Below are 16,004 nucleotides of genomic sequence, written 5' to 3' on the forward strand. Positions count from 1 at the left end.
GTTTAACAGGTCTTCTGCACTGGTTTATGGATCTAAAAATACACCTGGGACCTGATTCTGGTCTCAGTTATACTGGTGTAAATCAGGAGTAAATTATAGAATTACTGAGGTGCAAAATTAGCATGGGAACAGTTAGGACCCTTCTTTTTAAATTTCACAGCAAAAGTGACTAACCAGGCTAATTTTGCAGTCCAGACAGACTTGCTTACACCAGTTTTTCACCAATATAATGCCATTGTTTTCAAAGGGCCTGTCATAAATATAAAGGGAAAGGTAAACACCTTTAAATCCCTTCTGGCCAGAGGAAAAACCCTTTTACCTGTAAAGGGCTAAGAAGCTAAGACAACCTCGCTGGCACTTGACCAAAATGACCAATGAGGAGACAAGATACTTTCAAAGCTGGAGGGCGGGGAAACAAAAGGTTCTCTCTGTCTGTGTTGTCTTTTGCCAGGACCAGAGCAGGAATGCAGGTCAGAACTCCTGTAAAGGGTTAATAAGCAATTTAGTTAGATATGCATTAGATTCTGTTTTGTTTAAATGGCTGATAAAATAAGTTGTGCTGAATGGAATGTATATTCCTGTTTTTGTGTCTTTTTGTAACTTAAGTTTTTGCCTAGAGGGATTCTCTATGTTTTGAATCTGATTACCCTGTAAGGTATTTACCATCCTGATTTTACAGATGTGATTCTTTTTCTTTAATTAAAATTCTTCTTTTAAGAACCTGATTGCTTTTTCATTGTTCTTAAGATCCAAGGGTTTGGGTCTGTGATCACCTATGCAAATTGGTGAGGATTTTTGTCAAGCCTTCCCCAGGAAAGGGGGTGTAGGGCTTGGGGGATTTTGGGAGGAAAGATGTTTCCAAGTGGGCTCTTTCCCTGTTTTTTTGTTAGACGCTTGGTGGTGGCAGCAATAAGGTCCAGGGACAAAAGGTAAAATAGTTTGTACCTTGGGGAAGTTTTAACCTAAGCTGGTAAAAATAAGCTTAGGGGGGGTTTTCATGCAGGTCCCCACATCTGTACCCTAGAGTTCAGAGTGGGGAAGGAACCTTGACAGGGCCTGATTCTGTACTGCCTTGCATATTGCATATTCACATGTATGCAAAGTGAATATAAAGTGCTAAAAGTTCAGAATGGCAATGTTTTATATCTACGGCATGCACATGTAAATGACTATACAATGTGCAAGGCAGGAGAGAATCAGACTCATAATCTTCATTTAATTTACAAGGTTCCTCACACTGTTTGAATGATGATAATGCTTAGACCTCCTGCATAGCTGCGAAGTTTCCAAACAGGTAGAATTCATGGCCAAGTCCGGTGGTTAGCATCAGATTACATACAGAAGAAAAGATCTGTTGATCTAAAGTTGGTCTAAAGTAGTAAATCACTGAGCCATGCACACAACAGTGCCAGAATGGAGAAAATGCATTAATACCACATTATTTTGTTTTATAAAGACAAACAAAACATCTAGCTAGTATTGGTTGGCTTGTCATCAGCAATGTTGGCATGTTAAAGTCTGTAGTTTTTTTTAAACATGCAAAAGAAAAATGAATATATGTCATTCTAGAAAACTTCAATTTTTGATTATACTTATCTAAAATGGGCCAAACTGATTTTATTCTTTAGTTTGACAATCTTTCCCGCAGGATGAAATCTTTCATTCCAATTTTCAGCCCAGACGAAGTAAGTTTGTAGGGAAGACTGTATATACATATGTGCATGTGTGTGTATATAAATAAAACATAAATTATAATGGTGAAGACTCAAATGCTCTTTATAGTTCAATAAATTACATTATACAGTTAAAGAAGGATCAATTGAATTTACTTCTTGTGTGAGTAGTCCCTTATACTGCTAAAGATATGCTTGTGTAAGGCAAGTATTATTTAGCCTAAAGATAGAACTAAGAAATGAGAATTATTTTTACCACACTTCATATTTTTAAAGTTCATTTTAAAACAAGGTCTTGTTTCCTTTCTAGTACCAATGGAAAATGGCAAGTTTAAATGTGAATATAATTGAAATATAAGATTTAAAAAAACCAAAGTGGTACAGTTCATACATTACCGGAGTATACAATAGAGATTTATTCTGGAGGTGTAGAATTTACCATTATATTCTGACAGTTTAAAGGAAGGAAAAATGTCAAGAGCATTATAGACTTCAAATGGAAAATCAATCTCTTCAAACCATTCCTGCTTAGATATCAGATGTGTGTTTGGGCTAAGTTTTTGTAATAATGTTTAAATAACTTTTGGAACCATGATTACTGTGTTCATATGATTGTGAGCATAAACATTTCCCTCTTCCAGGAAGCAATTTAGAGTTCTATTTTGTGCTGCAATAACTGCTGTGTTAAGTTAGTCATACAGCGACTACAAACCTTTATAGAGCAAAGAAAAGAAGCCTTTTATTTTAACCTGGCTGAAAGCAGAAATAAAATGAGCTGTTGCATACCGTGTAGAACTGCACAAAGACTTAAAACGTTTTTTCTGGTGAGTCGTCACTGTGGTTTGTATGATTTGGTGAGACTGCAAATTGTTCATCCTGTCAAGCTTAAAACAAACAAACTCAAAACACTTCCTTTCTTTTGTTAAATTATGTGTTTCTGCAGAAACACATATCTGAAGCTATCCCTAAAAAAATATGCTGGTTCAGTATTTTCCTTTTCTTGAATGGGCCATTTATTTCCCTCCCTCTATATTTCTAGCTGCAATGCTATAGAAGATTTCTGTAGTCATGCTTGGTTAAGCCTGAGGTCAGAATACAGGAGCATGCTGCTTTGAACTGAGGTTTTGCAGGAGAAGAGAAATTCATTAACTTCTCTAAATTGAAAGGAGTGGGCAGGGGGAATCGGTTTCACAGAAAATCAGAGAGGATTGAAAATGGGTACAGTTTCCTGCTTGTGTTCTAAATGATTGGTCACACCGTGCCAATGCACTTGTATTTTAGAATTTCCTCTCTCATCAACAGTTACTACTGTGTGTCAAATAACACTCCTATGAGGCTTATGATAAAAAATATGCATTCTGTTTCAAATACAGACCAACAAGTCCATCACAGAACTCAGAGCAAGGAGGAAATCTGATTTAATAGAATAGTAGAAATAAAAGGGGCATACTTTACCCACCAGGCCCAGTGATTTCTCCCTTCCTCATACACATGGGCTGTGGGGACCAGTGAAGCACCTCCTTGAGATTGAGCCAGCCCTTTGGGAGTGGCAGGGAGATGCACAGCTAGGGTCCTGCAATTCACCCAGACTGTAATGTGGGGATTCCTAAGGCATCAGTGGCCTCCTTTTCCCAAATGACATAAGCTAAAGGAAAGCAGAGTAGGACACACATGGGTGAAGCCAGCCTTGCTCCAGAGCAGCAGGAACCCCCCAGTGCAACTGGTGGCGGCAGTAGGACAGGAAGAAGCCCAGCAGAGACGCATCATGCCCCTCTCCCATCCCCAGGTGTCACAGTTCCTGGATGTGGGCTGTTTTTTTTTTTTTTCCAGCTGAAACTGTGAACGCTTTCTGTCTCATTGGCTGCCTGTTTCACAGTCTCTGTGCTGCCAGCTTCACTCTGTGCTGTTCTCTAGCCCAGGGGTTCTCAAACTTCGTTGCACCGCGACCCCCTTCCAACAACAAAAGTTACTACACGATCCCAGGAGTAGGGACAGAGACCGAGACCGCCACCCCGGGCAGGGGGCCCAAAGCCAAAGCCCAATGGCTTCAGCCCCAGGCAGGGGGCCTGTAACCTGAGCCCCGCCACCCAGGGCTGAAGCCCTCTGGCTTCGGCCCCGGCCCTGAGTGATGGGGCTTGGGCTTTGGCCCCGGCCTCAGGCGCTGGAGCTCGAGCTTTGATCCCGGGCCCTAGCAAGTCTAATGCCAGCCTTGGCGACCCCATTAAAATGCTCTACTCTAGCCCTTCCTTCCTTCTGTCCTCTCTCTGACCCTCAATATCACCTTTCCCTCCTCTTTTCCTATTCCTTTCATCTGAGTTCCCTCCTTCCTGCCATTCTCTCTCACTTTACTGTGGTCCCGCTCAATAAAAAGAATAATATAACTGAATAAATAGAAGAAGAGCTAACAAAGCACGCACCAATCAACACGATTGCTTTACTTGTATGTTTCATCCTTATCCCCATCTTTTGTTTAGTTTGCCTTTTAGGTTTATGATCTTTGGGGCAGGGACTGCACGTAGATAATTAGGTCTGTACAGCTCCTGGCTCAATGGGACCCTGATGCTAATCAGAGCTGTTGGGCACTATTACACTATAAATAAACGTTAACAATAATCTCTATTCCAATTCATGATAGGCGAAGGGAAATAAAAAATGTCAGACTAGAGCAAATTGAAACAAAATAACATGCTACTTTAGGGCCTGAGATCAGTGAGACTGGACTGTTTATGTGTAAATACTACTGACATGAGTGAGAGTTGCAGGTTTGGGCCCTTACCAGGTACTGTTGTGACAAGCTGAGAAATGGATCTCTTTCAGGACTATGTGTAACAGTGTGGCAATGCTGAAGTTCATTTCTAGAAGTTAATCAATCTAGAAGTCTAGATTTCTAGAGATAACTGACACTTTCAGCAGCTCTATATTGCTAACACATACTGATAGTTTCTGTTGATTAGACAAATAACATGCTGTTTTCTAGAAACATCAGTAGGTACTGTTATATACTGTATAATGTTTTCCAGGAAACCTATTTGAAATGAGGATGATCTATATAACATCTCAGCTGATTTTTGGCTCTTCTCTGTATTCTTTGTACTGTTGTGGCATCGGAACGAGGATGGAAAGCTGGTTTAAACAGCCAGTTGGGGATTCTACTTGTGGAACCTATGGGTGGTGTAAAGCTGCCAACTGAATACAGTTGACTTATCTGGCAAATAATGATTAAAGATAGTAACAAAGCTATCCAAGAGCGATTCATTAATTAGAAGGCCTAATTATAGCCAATAGACAAGTTCCTATGCCATAAACAAACCAATATATATATTTGGCAGACACCATCTGCAGGGGTCTGTCAGTTTTGCTGCATACTGTACAGGTCTATGTAGCAATAGTGAGATAATGCTAAAAAATAATTTGGCACCTCCCTCATGCAAGGGTGCGTGGCGTTTACCCTAGAATTGCAGCCTCCAGCTGTCTTGACTCATGACAGAGGTTTCTTAATACCATGGAATTAGTTGACTAAAGAAGCACATCCTATCTACTCAGGCTACGTAAGGTTTCCGTGAAATAAACTCTAGTCTGATTTCCAGCACCCTGGGAATGTCTGCCTGCAACTAACATTCAGTATCCCAAATAACCCCAAGGTGACCTGCTCTTTGTAAAACTGCAGCCAAGAAAAACCCTGTTTAACATAACAGTGCAAAACTTAGAACATCAACTTGAACCATGCCGACCTCTTAGCTGCTAGGGTCTATGCAGATTAATTTAACAATAGGCAGCCTTGAAAGGGAGGAATGTTCCAAAGGGATCTTCTTCACCCATCTCTTCTCAGTTTAATAAATAGTCAGGAGGCCTGGCTTAGAAAAACTGAAAGTGCTCCTTGTTAGGAAACAATGGGAGTTACAGCAGAGAGGCAGCACACCAGTCACTTGAATCTTAGCAGAACGAAGTTACGCCTCCCATAGACTGCTGCTTTCATTGGAAAAATTGTGCTTGATTTAATTTTGATTGAGAATTAGGGTCATTTTCTGGAAATTTAAAAAATATACATGGTTTTGCCTTTTGCTGTCCATACACTGTTAGTATTTTATTAAATCAATAAATGACCCCCTGACCGAGATATAGTTTCAACTGGCTTTTCTGCAAGCAAACTGGCTGAAGACAGGTTTCAGAGTAACAGCCGTGTTAGTCTGTATTCGCAAAAAGAAAAGGAGTACTTGTGGCACCTTAAAGACTAACCAATTTATTTGAGCATAAGCTTTCGTGAGCTACAGCTCACTTCATCGGATGCATACCATGGAAACTGCCTGAAACTGAAACTGGCTGAAGACAAAAACTCTCCAGACAGGAGTTGGAGCTTAGACATCAGCTAATGCTTAGAAGTGTCCACTGCTCAGGAGAGATGCAGCAAGATAAGATCTTGAGCTACAGGGCTGCCAAAGGGACACTATTACCTTTGCTGAAGAAGATACTATCTTATCTTCAACTACATTCTCCATTGTGCCAGCCTTGCTCAGTGTGGGTAGCCTCTTAATACCCAAGTAGTCTCATTGTGTGTAAGTAAGGGGGTAGGTAAATCTGGGGTGGCACATTTAGAACTTATTGGACCAAGGAGAAGACATGGAGACTGGTCTAGATTTCCTTTTATAGTCTGAGATTTGCATCATGAGCTAGCTGCCTGGACAGAAGTACTGGAAATCCACGGCAGTCCTTAGTCCGATTAATTCGTATACTATGAGCTTGGTGTTATTTTTCTGTCTTTACTAAACATCTTTTGTTTCCTATGCAGCATTTTTGTCATCTCAACAATTGGCATGTTCATTTTCAAGAAACAAAAATAAAACAAGAGAAATCATTCAGGCCCAGTTATGAGCCTCAGAGCTGCTCACAGAGAGACCCCCTCCATGTGTGACTGTTCCACCCCTTCTACTCTGGAAAATGTGTGTGGGGGAGGGAGGGGTCCTGGACAAATCTGCACTGCCTTACTTCCTTACCTTCCCAAGACCTCACAAAGCCTGGATCTGTGAGATGGGAGGGGATTTGCTAGGAGTGGAGAGTTGGTAGCTGCATACTTGGTGGAGGGGGCTAGGTCGGACTGATGGCTCTCTGGACTTGCAGATATTCCTTGGGGCTATATTACTTGTGTCATGTGGCTCCCCTTTTAACTGGGGTAGTGGTGGCCAGAAGTCAATGCTAACTGTGGGGGAATGGGGTGTATATGTGGCCTTATTGGAAGCCCAAAATTGGTGAAGAAGCACAGAGACTCACCTGGATGGCCCAGGTGTCCATAAGATCCCTGGTATTCTTCATGTTTGTGGCCTGACCTCACCTCCTGTTCCATGGGATAAAAACTTTGCAAAGGATCTTATACATCCAAAGGTGGTTCTGTAAATTGTTCATGTTTTACTAAGGTTTCTGATTTAATCTTGATCTGTCACTACTTCTGTTTGCATTGTTAACAACTATACATCCGTATAAATGTCCATTGCTTTTTGGAAAAAAAATTCATTGCGTGACAAAAAACAAACAAGCCAACGCCTACCAAAACTGTTCTGCCTCTTACAGTCTTCTGGTAATAAAATGTAGTGAAAATGAGAAATATGTAAGATTTCATGCTGGATTATTTTTAAATAGATGTGTTTCACAAATCAGTGGAAAATGTTAGTGCCTTCTTCCTCAATGACTTAAGCCTCTGAAAACTGGACTGTTAGAAGGGTTGTGAAAGATACTTCCTTTGTGAAACTTACATGAAATGTATAGAGACAAAAAGTGGGTGAGGTAGTATCTTTTATTGGACCAATTTCTACTGGTGAGACAGCTGTCTGATCTTAAACAGAGCTCCGAGACCGGAAGCAAAGCTCTGTGTAAGCCTTAAAGCTTGTCTCTTTCACCAAAGTTGGACCAATAAAAGACATTATCTCACCCACCGTTCATCTCTCTAATATTCTGGGACCAACACTGCAAACATGAAATGTATACTTAGCTAGAAGAACACCTGAATGAGCAAAGGGTAACTTATCATGTGTGCTGTCCGGAAGGCAGTCATTGAAAAGCGGAGGGTGGATGGAAACCAGCAGGGAAAATGATAAAAAGGGATGAGAGTGGTTCAGACAGGCAAAGAATGCTGATTAACAAATGCAAATCATTTGAACGCTGAGTGGGCAGGTTAGAATAACGTCAGTGCAGATCTAAGTTACACAACAATCATACTGTAAGCAGTCTCCTGACAGAAGTAGCCTTGAGTCTTTTAAAAGTGGAAACAGCGCTCGTGAACATACTGAAGAGACTTATCTTGCACCGACAGAGTGGGGGAGTAGGAAATGGGTCAGTCTGCATAATAGGTATTTTTCCAAGTGTTTTGTATAACCCAAGCTGAGTGTTTGCAGCGCATGGGAATTATCTGTTCATTGTTACACTGATTAATTTCTTCTGTGTATTAGAAGTAAGTTTCTTTGCAGTGAAACTTGGCCCCTCAGCTGTGACACTGTGATATTGTGTTTCTACTTGGACATTTGTAAGGCCCCAAGTCAGCTGCTCTTTTGCTGCTCAAGGCTTTGCCTAGACTAGAAAAACAGGAAATAGCTTTACTACACTGTTAACTTGGGTAATTGGCACTCCCGGATCTTAGCATCTGCAAAGCCCCACTTGCATTACTGCATCCTCCCCATGTGTGTCTGGATGTATGGGCCGATTCTCTGCCCCACTCTGCCATAATATGCTCTTCTGTTGCTGGTCAGCTCAGTGGCAAAGAGCATCCCAATGTCTGTGACAAGCCATCAGCCCTGCAATGTATCTTCCTTGGAGTAAAGTCCTGTCACTCAAATTTTACTTCATTTTTCCAGGATTTTGTCCCTAAAAGTCCTCCACAATCCCAGCATTGTGGGTAAAGTGCAAATTTCCGAGCCTATACCTGATTTAAAAAAAAAAAAAAAAAGTCTGTTGCTATCCTTGAGCTGCATATTTAGTGGCTTGTCCGATTTGTCTGCATATTTAGTGGCTTGTCTAAAAGTTCACTCTTTTAGAAATTGGCTAACTCTTGGCATACAAAAATCCACTGTGTTCTTTCCACTAATACCACAGAATGTGTTGTACAGGGGATGTGAAAAAGACAGTTGTTTTGCATATAAAGGGCCTGATCTTCTGCTGGACTACACCAGTTTTAAAGCCATTGGGCCAGATAAGATGGTTCAGATGGTGCAATGACGCAACACAAATTTACACCAGCTGAGGAAAATTTCAGTAGCGATACATCAATGTAAAACCAGTGCAACACTGGATAATCAGGCCATAGGAGTAGTAGTATAAGCATGAGGTGACACCGCTGAAATAGACATACCTTGTGCTCGATGTTATTCTATGACAAATGAAATTTGTCCTTCAAAATACAAATGTGCCGCCAGCATATTGCTACATGCAGCCGATTTCTGTTTCTGTAGGAGTAGTGGGCCTAATTCTCCTTTCACTTGCGCTGGCTTTCCTCCAGTGTTACACCATTGACTTCACATGAGTTATTTCTGATTTATACCTGTGTGAGAGAAGAATTGGGCTCACAGTCTGCAGTAAGACCCATCCATATTTGAAATTCATGCTGAGGTTACACAGTTATCCACAGCACAGCCTGAGGCTAATATGTTGCTGAATAGTATGTAGAACAACTTGCAGCGGTGTGTACATCCACTTGCATAATTTAACCATATAAAATGGAGGTATCCCATGTAAATGAATAAGGCCCTATCCCAGCCTGCCCATGAGCCTCCCCTCACAAGCTCCTATGCACAGCAAGGCTCTGTGCCATGTAGAGGCCGTGTGTACTGTCTACGTAACTCCTTGACATTTATTCAGAAGAATCATAGTGGTTTGACTGCACATAACCTTCCGTGGCCACAGAGGAGGGAGCTGGACTTTCTCCATAATGCACATTATTAAGTTTGATGTATTGGGTACAGCAGAAGCCGACAAGTAAATGACCTCCTCCAAAGCAGGTTCCAATGTTGCTCTATAAACTGGCCACCAGAGACGACTTCTGTAGCCAGCAGCTGTCACCATGTGGATGGAGACAAAGTGTGTCACCTATATGGTGTCCCTGAGTGCCTATGTTTGTTTCTTCCCCTGAGACTCCCACGCTGCTGTGTATGCACTGAGCCTACTCCTGCCAGAACTTGTTAATATACTTCTACGTTTTCTCTGTTTTCAGAACAGCTCTTGATTAATATTTGATATTTTTTTCAGGTTTCATTCCCCTTCACCAATACTTCAAGGCACAGAGGAGTTGGTACAGGCATTGCCATGAAACCTAACTTGAAGCAATGGAAACAACTAATGCTGTTTGGGCTATTTGCATGGGGTCTACTTTTCTTGGTGATCTTCATCTATTTTACAGATAGCAACGCTGCTGAACCAGTTCCAAGTTCCTTCTCTTACACTGAGACGAAGAGGCTCATGCCCATTCAGGGCAAGCAGAGAGTTATTATGGGAGCAATACATGACCCATCATCCTCCGAAACCATAGATAGGAACGAGGTGCTTCTTAACGAAGAGCTCTTAGATTCATTTAATTTGGGGACCGGAAGCATTAAAAAGTGGATTGATCTAGAAGATGGCTTTGAAAATGAAGAAGAGTATTTTCCTTCCCAGATAGGGAGAAAATCAAAAAATGCTTTCTATCAAGGGGATGACAACTATTTATTTGCTGCTGGCCAGCCTCGGCAACACAGCAACATTCAAGAGATAGTGAAATTCATCTCTCCCAATGAGGATGATCAGAAGGAAAATGTTTTACAGGAAAAATGGACCCATGAGAAAAGAACAAAGAAAAGAAACCCGACACACAGGAGAAGCCAGCTGTTTGATGAGTCTGATGATTGGGATGGGTTATATTCCACAATGTCAAAATCCGTCCTTTATAGGCTTTGGAAAGGGGATGTCTCCTCCAAGATGCTGAACCCTCGTCTGCAGAAAGCTATGAAAGACTATCTGAACACCAACAAGCATGGGGTGCGGTTCAAAGGGAAACGAAACTCCAGACTGACAGGAGACCAGCTCATCTGTGAGCTCAAGGACAGGGTGCATGTGAAAACAATAGATGGCAAGGAGGCCCCCTTTTCAGCTCTTGGATGGGAAAAGCACGTTCCTCAAATTCCACTGGGCAAACTGTATCCACATGGCTTCGGAAGCTGTGCCGTAGTTATGTCTGCTGGTGCAATACTGAACTCTTCTCTAGGGGATGAAATAGGTGGGTGAAAATGCTTCTCACTCATAAGTGTGTGTGTTGTGTGTGTGTTCATCTATCAAAGGGTCCATCCTTTTTCAGGGATAGGCCTGATGATCCTTATTCTTCTCTCTCCCCAGCTTTACATCTATATAACTCCATAGACTTCAGTGGAGTACTCCTGTATGAAACCAGTATAACTGAGAGAAGATCAGGCCCATGGTAGTCACTCATTTTAAGAGGGTGACATTTTATTTATTTTATTATGGATTGGGTCACAAAGAATGCATTGAGTTTAATAGAACAGTTACAGTTTTACATATTGGTATGATGTATGTTTACTTCCTTAACAGGTTAGATTTATTCTCGGGCTTTCATTTTTAAAAGATTCATTGTATTTCTGTCTATACATTAGTACAGTGTAAGGAAAAGCTTTTGTTTTGTTTGTTGTCTTAGGATTTCTTTACTGATGTGACATAATCATAGTATGTTAAAAGGATCGAGAGAAGGAAGAAATGTATGCATCAAATTTCCTCCATTTGCTTCTGGAGGACAAAGAATTTTCTGTCCCAACTTTCTATAGAAATCTTTGGATGTACACTAATAATTCCTCCCATCATCCAGGATTTCTCATCCTCGTATCTGCTTCATCTTACTGCTTTGTCTCTTTGCCACGGATTTCCCTTAAATCTCTGTGATCTATTAGAACCGCTGTCATTATTAAACTACTCTACTTGGCTTCCAGCACAGCACAAGTGCCCTGCCAGCCTGCAGCTAAAATCAAAACCGAGCAACCCCCAATTTCATGAGAAGTCCCACTGATTTAGAAACCTCTGAGGTGAAATAGCTCAACAATTCCTTCCTCCCACTGTGTGCTGTCACTGAAATGAAGCAAAATCCTTTAGTGTCAGAGTCTCAAACCAGCACAGGTATTTTCGGTGTGGTATTGGGTGCTCACCCTGACATCGTGGTGCCTTTAGTGCCCGTTTGACTCCATGGCACTAAGTATTCCCTCATAACTATTCTGGCCATGGCAGCCTCATGCCACTCACTCCATATTCTTGTGGAGCCTTCAGTTTAATTGGGAACGTTCACCTGATGTGTCTCTCCTGAGTGGAAGAGTCCTAATAAAAGTTACAGGTTTGAAATGCCACCATTAATAAGGCCTTCGTCTAACATTTCAAACCCCTCTATCGGAAAAGCCTGTGGGGAAGGAACGGAGGAATGAAAATTAAGGTTCCCCTCAGAAGCCTGCTCCAGAACTTTCTGTCAGGCAGTCAGGGCTTAGCGGAGTGCTTGATCACAGAACCTGTATGTCTTTGGGGATCTGCTGAATGCTAGAGCCACCCATGCAAGGCCTCTGTTCTGCTGCACCAGCTCTAATGCCCACTCCAGCTATTTGGAAATGCTCCACTGGAGTCAGGGTGGGGGATATAACACGCTGCACACATAGCGTGTGGTAGAACTGTGATGCTGGCCCTGCCATCAGCCCTTCTGCCCCCAAGCTTCTCCTTCCTGAGGCACAGATTTTCAATCCCGAAGAGAGGCCATCTAGAAAGGGAGAGATCTGCTGATGGAAGGACGTGGGGTGCAGCTCCAGGTTGCATGCGCCTTCTCGTAGTTTGTGATACGCATATCAGAGTTGTAACTAGATACCTTTCCAGAAGTAAAAAATTGATAACAGAGGATCACAGGGACTTTTTATTAGTAGCCCTTTAGCTCCCTCTTCTGTGTTCCTATTAGAAATGCTGTCACAGACTTTAATTTGCTTTTTGCACTCTCATCATAGGTGTTTTTGAAAGAAGATCGATGTTGCAACTGTAAATACTTGCATTGCAGGTCATGTTATTTAATGGAAACACAACTGTTTTGGCAGCATCACAGTCTGTTGTGAAGTCATGGGGAGGTTTTATTTTCCCCTTAACATGTGAACAGCAGTCAGTCATTTTATAGCTTTATCCTGAATACCTCAAAATACTTCACAAGGTTTAAAATCACTTCTCTTAAAAGCAGCTAATGTAAGTGTTAAACTGCACCCCAGTTTACTTTTCTTTTAAAAGAAAAGGTTTTTACACATGATATAAAAGCCAGCACTAGTGGATGTTGGAAGTTTTAAGACGCTGTGCTAAAATGTGTTAACAAACACAGTGAACTGTATAACTCCCCTTGTCACAAGATTGTGGTCAAAACTTTCAAATCTGGACACCTAAAGTTAGGGTCCTAAAATCCATATTTAGGCACCTAAATATAAGGGGCTTAATTTTCAGACGTGCTGAGCCTGCAGCTCCCATTGATGTTTCTGGGGGAAAAAATCAGGTCACTTATGTTTAGGTGGAAGGGGCCAAGATCTTTAGAGCCAGATTATGTGAGGCAATTACATGGCGCACAGGGATATACAAGAAGCCTCCCCTCCCTGCTTGGTACCAGAAGGAGCTGAAGTGCTCAGCACCTTGCAGATTTGCAGGGCTCAGTCCCGAATCTCACATTCACACAAGTAGCTCCGTTGACCTCAGAGTTGGGATGTGTTGCATTGCAGTAGCTCTCCACTGTTTTTCCAGGCAGAGGGCCTGGGTGAAGAGGGGAGAGTCCGTTTGGGTGGGACTGGTGTGCAAAGTAAATGCTGGGCTCCATTTTGAATGATTTTGTAGCTGTGCCCAGAGCTATGGATGGGTGCATTTTAAATATAGTTAAATTAATAACTGTTATAGTAACTCATTGTACTCATCAGTTAAATTGTCATATGAGAAGAGGTGGGTAACATGTGTTGGCCTAGATCATCCTCTCTCTCTTCATAGGCCTAGGGACAAAACTTGTAAGAAAGCAGGAGAGTACTGTCTGTAGTGGGAGTGCCATTCTCACTAACCCCCTTTATAGTTCCTCTGCACCCCCTTCCAACCTCTTCTGAAATCTACATAAGCAGTAGGGAATACTCACAAAGACAATACTGATGCAAGCTTCAGTCCAGCAAAGTGCTTAAACTGAAGTCAACAGGACTTAAGCATGTGCTTAAAGAGAAGCATATGGTTGACCACTTTGCTGAATTGGGGCCAAAGTCAGTTGTCTCTTATACAGAGCTCCTCTTCCTAATTACACGACTCTAGTTTGTGTGAAAGCCCTAGCAGTGCAGCCCTATTGGAGCCCAGGGTCCGGGAAGCCAGAGAGGGCCCTAAAGTTGCTGTGGAGGAATAGGGCCTGTGTGCTGACAGCTCTGCCCACCCACAGATTCCACAAGAGCTGCACTGATTTGGGGAATGAGGTTGGATTTGCAGGTTTGGAGGACAGAATTCTGCTTTATAAAATATAAGCCTATTATAGACCTCTGTATCTAAGCAGTGATGATCATTACACAGCTGCATACTGACCTAGTTTAACGCATCTTTGTATGAAGTATTTGTTTTAATATATTGCAGTAGAAATAATATGCAAAATTGTGTGGACCTTTCCATCCTAATTTTATCCAGTGAGGGTAAATCTGTATATATTGCAAGAGACAAGGTGGGCGAGGTATGACATGGCTGCAACTACACTGCATATGCATTGCAAGTTAAATTAGTATTGGATTGTTCTGTATTTTTCCAGTGGATTTGAACAATTGTAGTAACATATGGCAGATAAAGAGGATTTTGGCTTTGCCTCATGGTAGAATATTTATCCTCTGAATACCAGGATTAGGAATATTTACAAATCCATTTTCCTTGAAATTAGATTGTTTTATCTTACTAAGAAATATATAAATGTAGCCCTTTTGTGCCCTTAGATTCTCATGATGCAGTTCTGAGATTTAATTCTGCTCCTACACGTGGCTATGAAAAAGATGTTGGAAATAAAACGACCATGCGCATCATTAACTCTCAGGTCAGAATCTTTTGTGAACTCATGTGTTTATTATTTCTATACAATATAACATTGCTTAGTTAACATCTTAGAAATCAAACATTTTAAGGACAAAGATGGTTGGATAATCTGGTGAGCAACTAGTGATTCACACCAATGACATAACCATGATGTAGAACTGATGAAACATTCAGGGTCAGTTCTCCCCTACAGGGTATTCTTGCATAGTGGCAGGAAACTTGATGAGTCTGGAATCACAGAGTTCCCCGAGACAAAGAAATCAAGGATGGGTTTGCAAAGTTTTGGATGAAGCCTGGAGATTTCAGGGTACCTGCTTAAGGCAGAGTCATCACTGCAGAGGATTTGTGCCTGCATGCTGCTTCTGGGTCCCCGTGATCCCGTAGGAGCATGGATCCTGGAACTCCCCTATCTTCCATTACAAACCGCCACCCCACCTTTTCCTGGGAGTGAGCTGTCTTGGAGCATGACCTAGGCCAAGTCACTGCACCTCTTTGTAAGTCCAGTTGGAAATGTATACAAAATACAGAAACCTCAGTGAAAACTAAACAATGCATCTGAGCTGAACTTCCTCAAATAACCAGAAAAAAGTTTTCCTCCACACAGGTTAACATTTGTTGAGCTGTAGTGACATCTTGTGGTTGAAGTATTTTTTTCAGTTTTCAAAAACTGCTAAAACTGATTTCCTAAGCTCTGGCCTTGGACAAACCACTTCATTTTCTCCTTTCAGTTTCCCCATCTGGGGATTGTGAGGATTTAATTAGTTAGTGCCCTTACAGTGTTTTGAACATAAAACATGCTATATAAATTTTAATAATTATTATTATTGCATTTTCAAAATTGTGTCATAGCAAACCTTGCATAATTCAATTTAGTAGCATTACTGTTAAATTATTCCTTTTCTTAACTATTTGTTTTTAGCAGTGCCCCCAATGTGGTAGGTGCCGAGCAAACTTAAAAGAGGATGTGATCTCTTCCTTAATAAGCTTATACTCTGAAGACAAGTGTTCACAGTATTTTAAAAAAGCACTACCCATAGAAATGGGAGGTTAGGGATACTGTGGTGGATTGGACTGATTTTTCTGGTATTGTAGAAACCTGATGAAAAGTCATCTAAGCTCAAAGTTTGTGGTAGGGAAAATACTGCTATGGCAATAAAATTATTTTTCTCAAGGAAATATGGCTCATTGAAATCTAAAGGGAAATGACCATTAGTTTTGAATTCATTTGTCTGGAATTCACATTAATAAAACAGCTGGAGCCAAATTAATGCT

General features: G+C 41.4%; 1 protein-coding gene across 2 annotated transcripts in view; it reads left to right on the plus strand.

The window, feature by feature from the left end:
* The window catches only part of ST6GAL2 (ST6 beta-galactoside alpha-2,6-sialyltransferase 2), a 250,739-nt gene that overhangs the window by 211,614 nt on the left and 23,121 nt on the right, over positions 1-16,004 (plus strand). For both annotated transcript variants that reach the window (XM_073351066.1, XM_073351076.1), the window contains 2 exons: positions 9,900-10,902; positions 14,636-14,733. In XM_073351066.1, coding sequence (XP_073207167.1) covers positions 9,957-10,902; positions 14,636-14,733 — 1,044 coding nt within the window. In that variant the 5' untranslated portion in view covers positions 9,900-9,956. The remainder of the gene's footprint in view (positions 1-9,899; positions 10,903-14,635; positions 14,734-16,004) is intronic.

This window comes from Lepidochelys kempii, chromosome 1 (genome assembly GCF_965140265.1).
Source record: "Lepidochelys kempii isolate rLepKem1 chromosome 1, rLepKem1.hap2, whole genome shotgun sequence".
Taxonomy (NCBI): Eukaryota; Metazoa; Chordata; order Testudines; family Cheloniidae; genus Lepidochelys; species Lepidochelys kempii.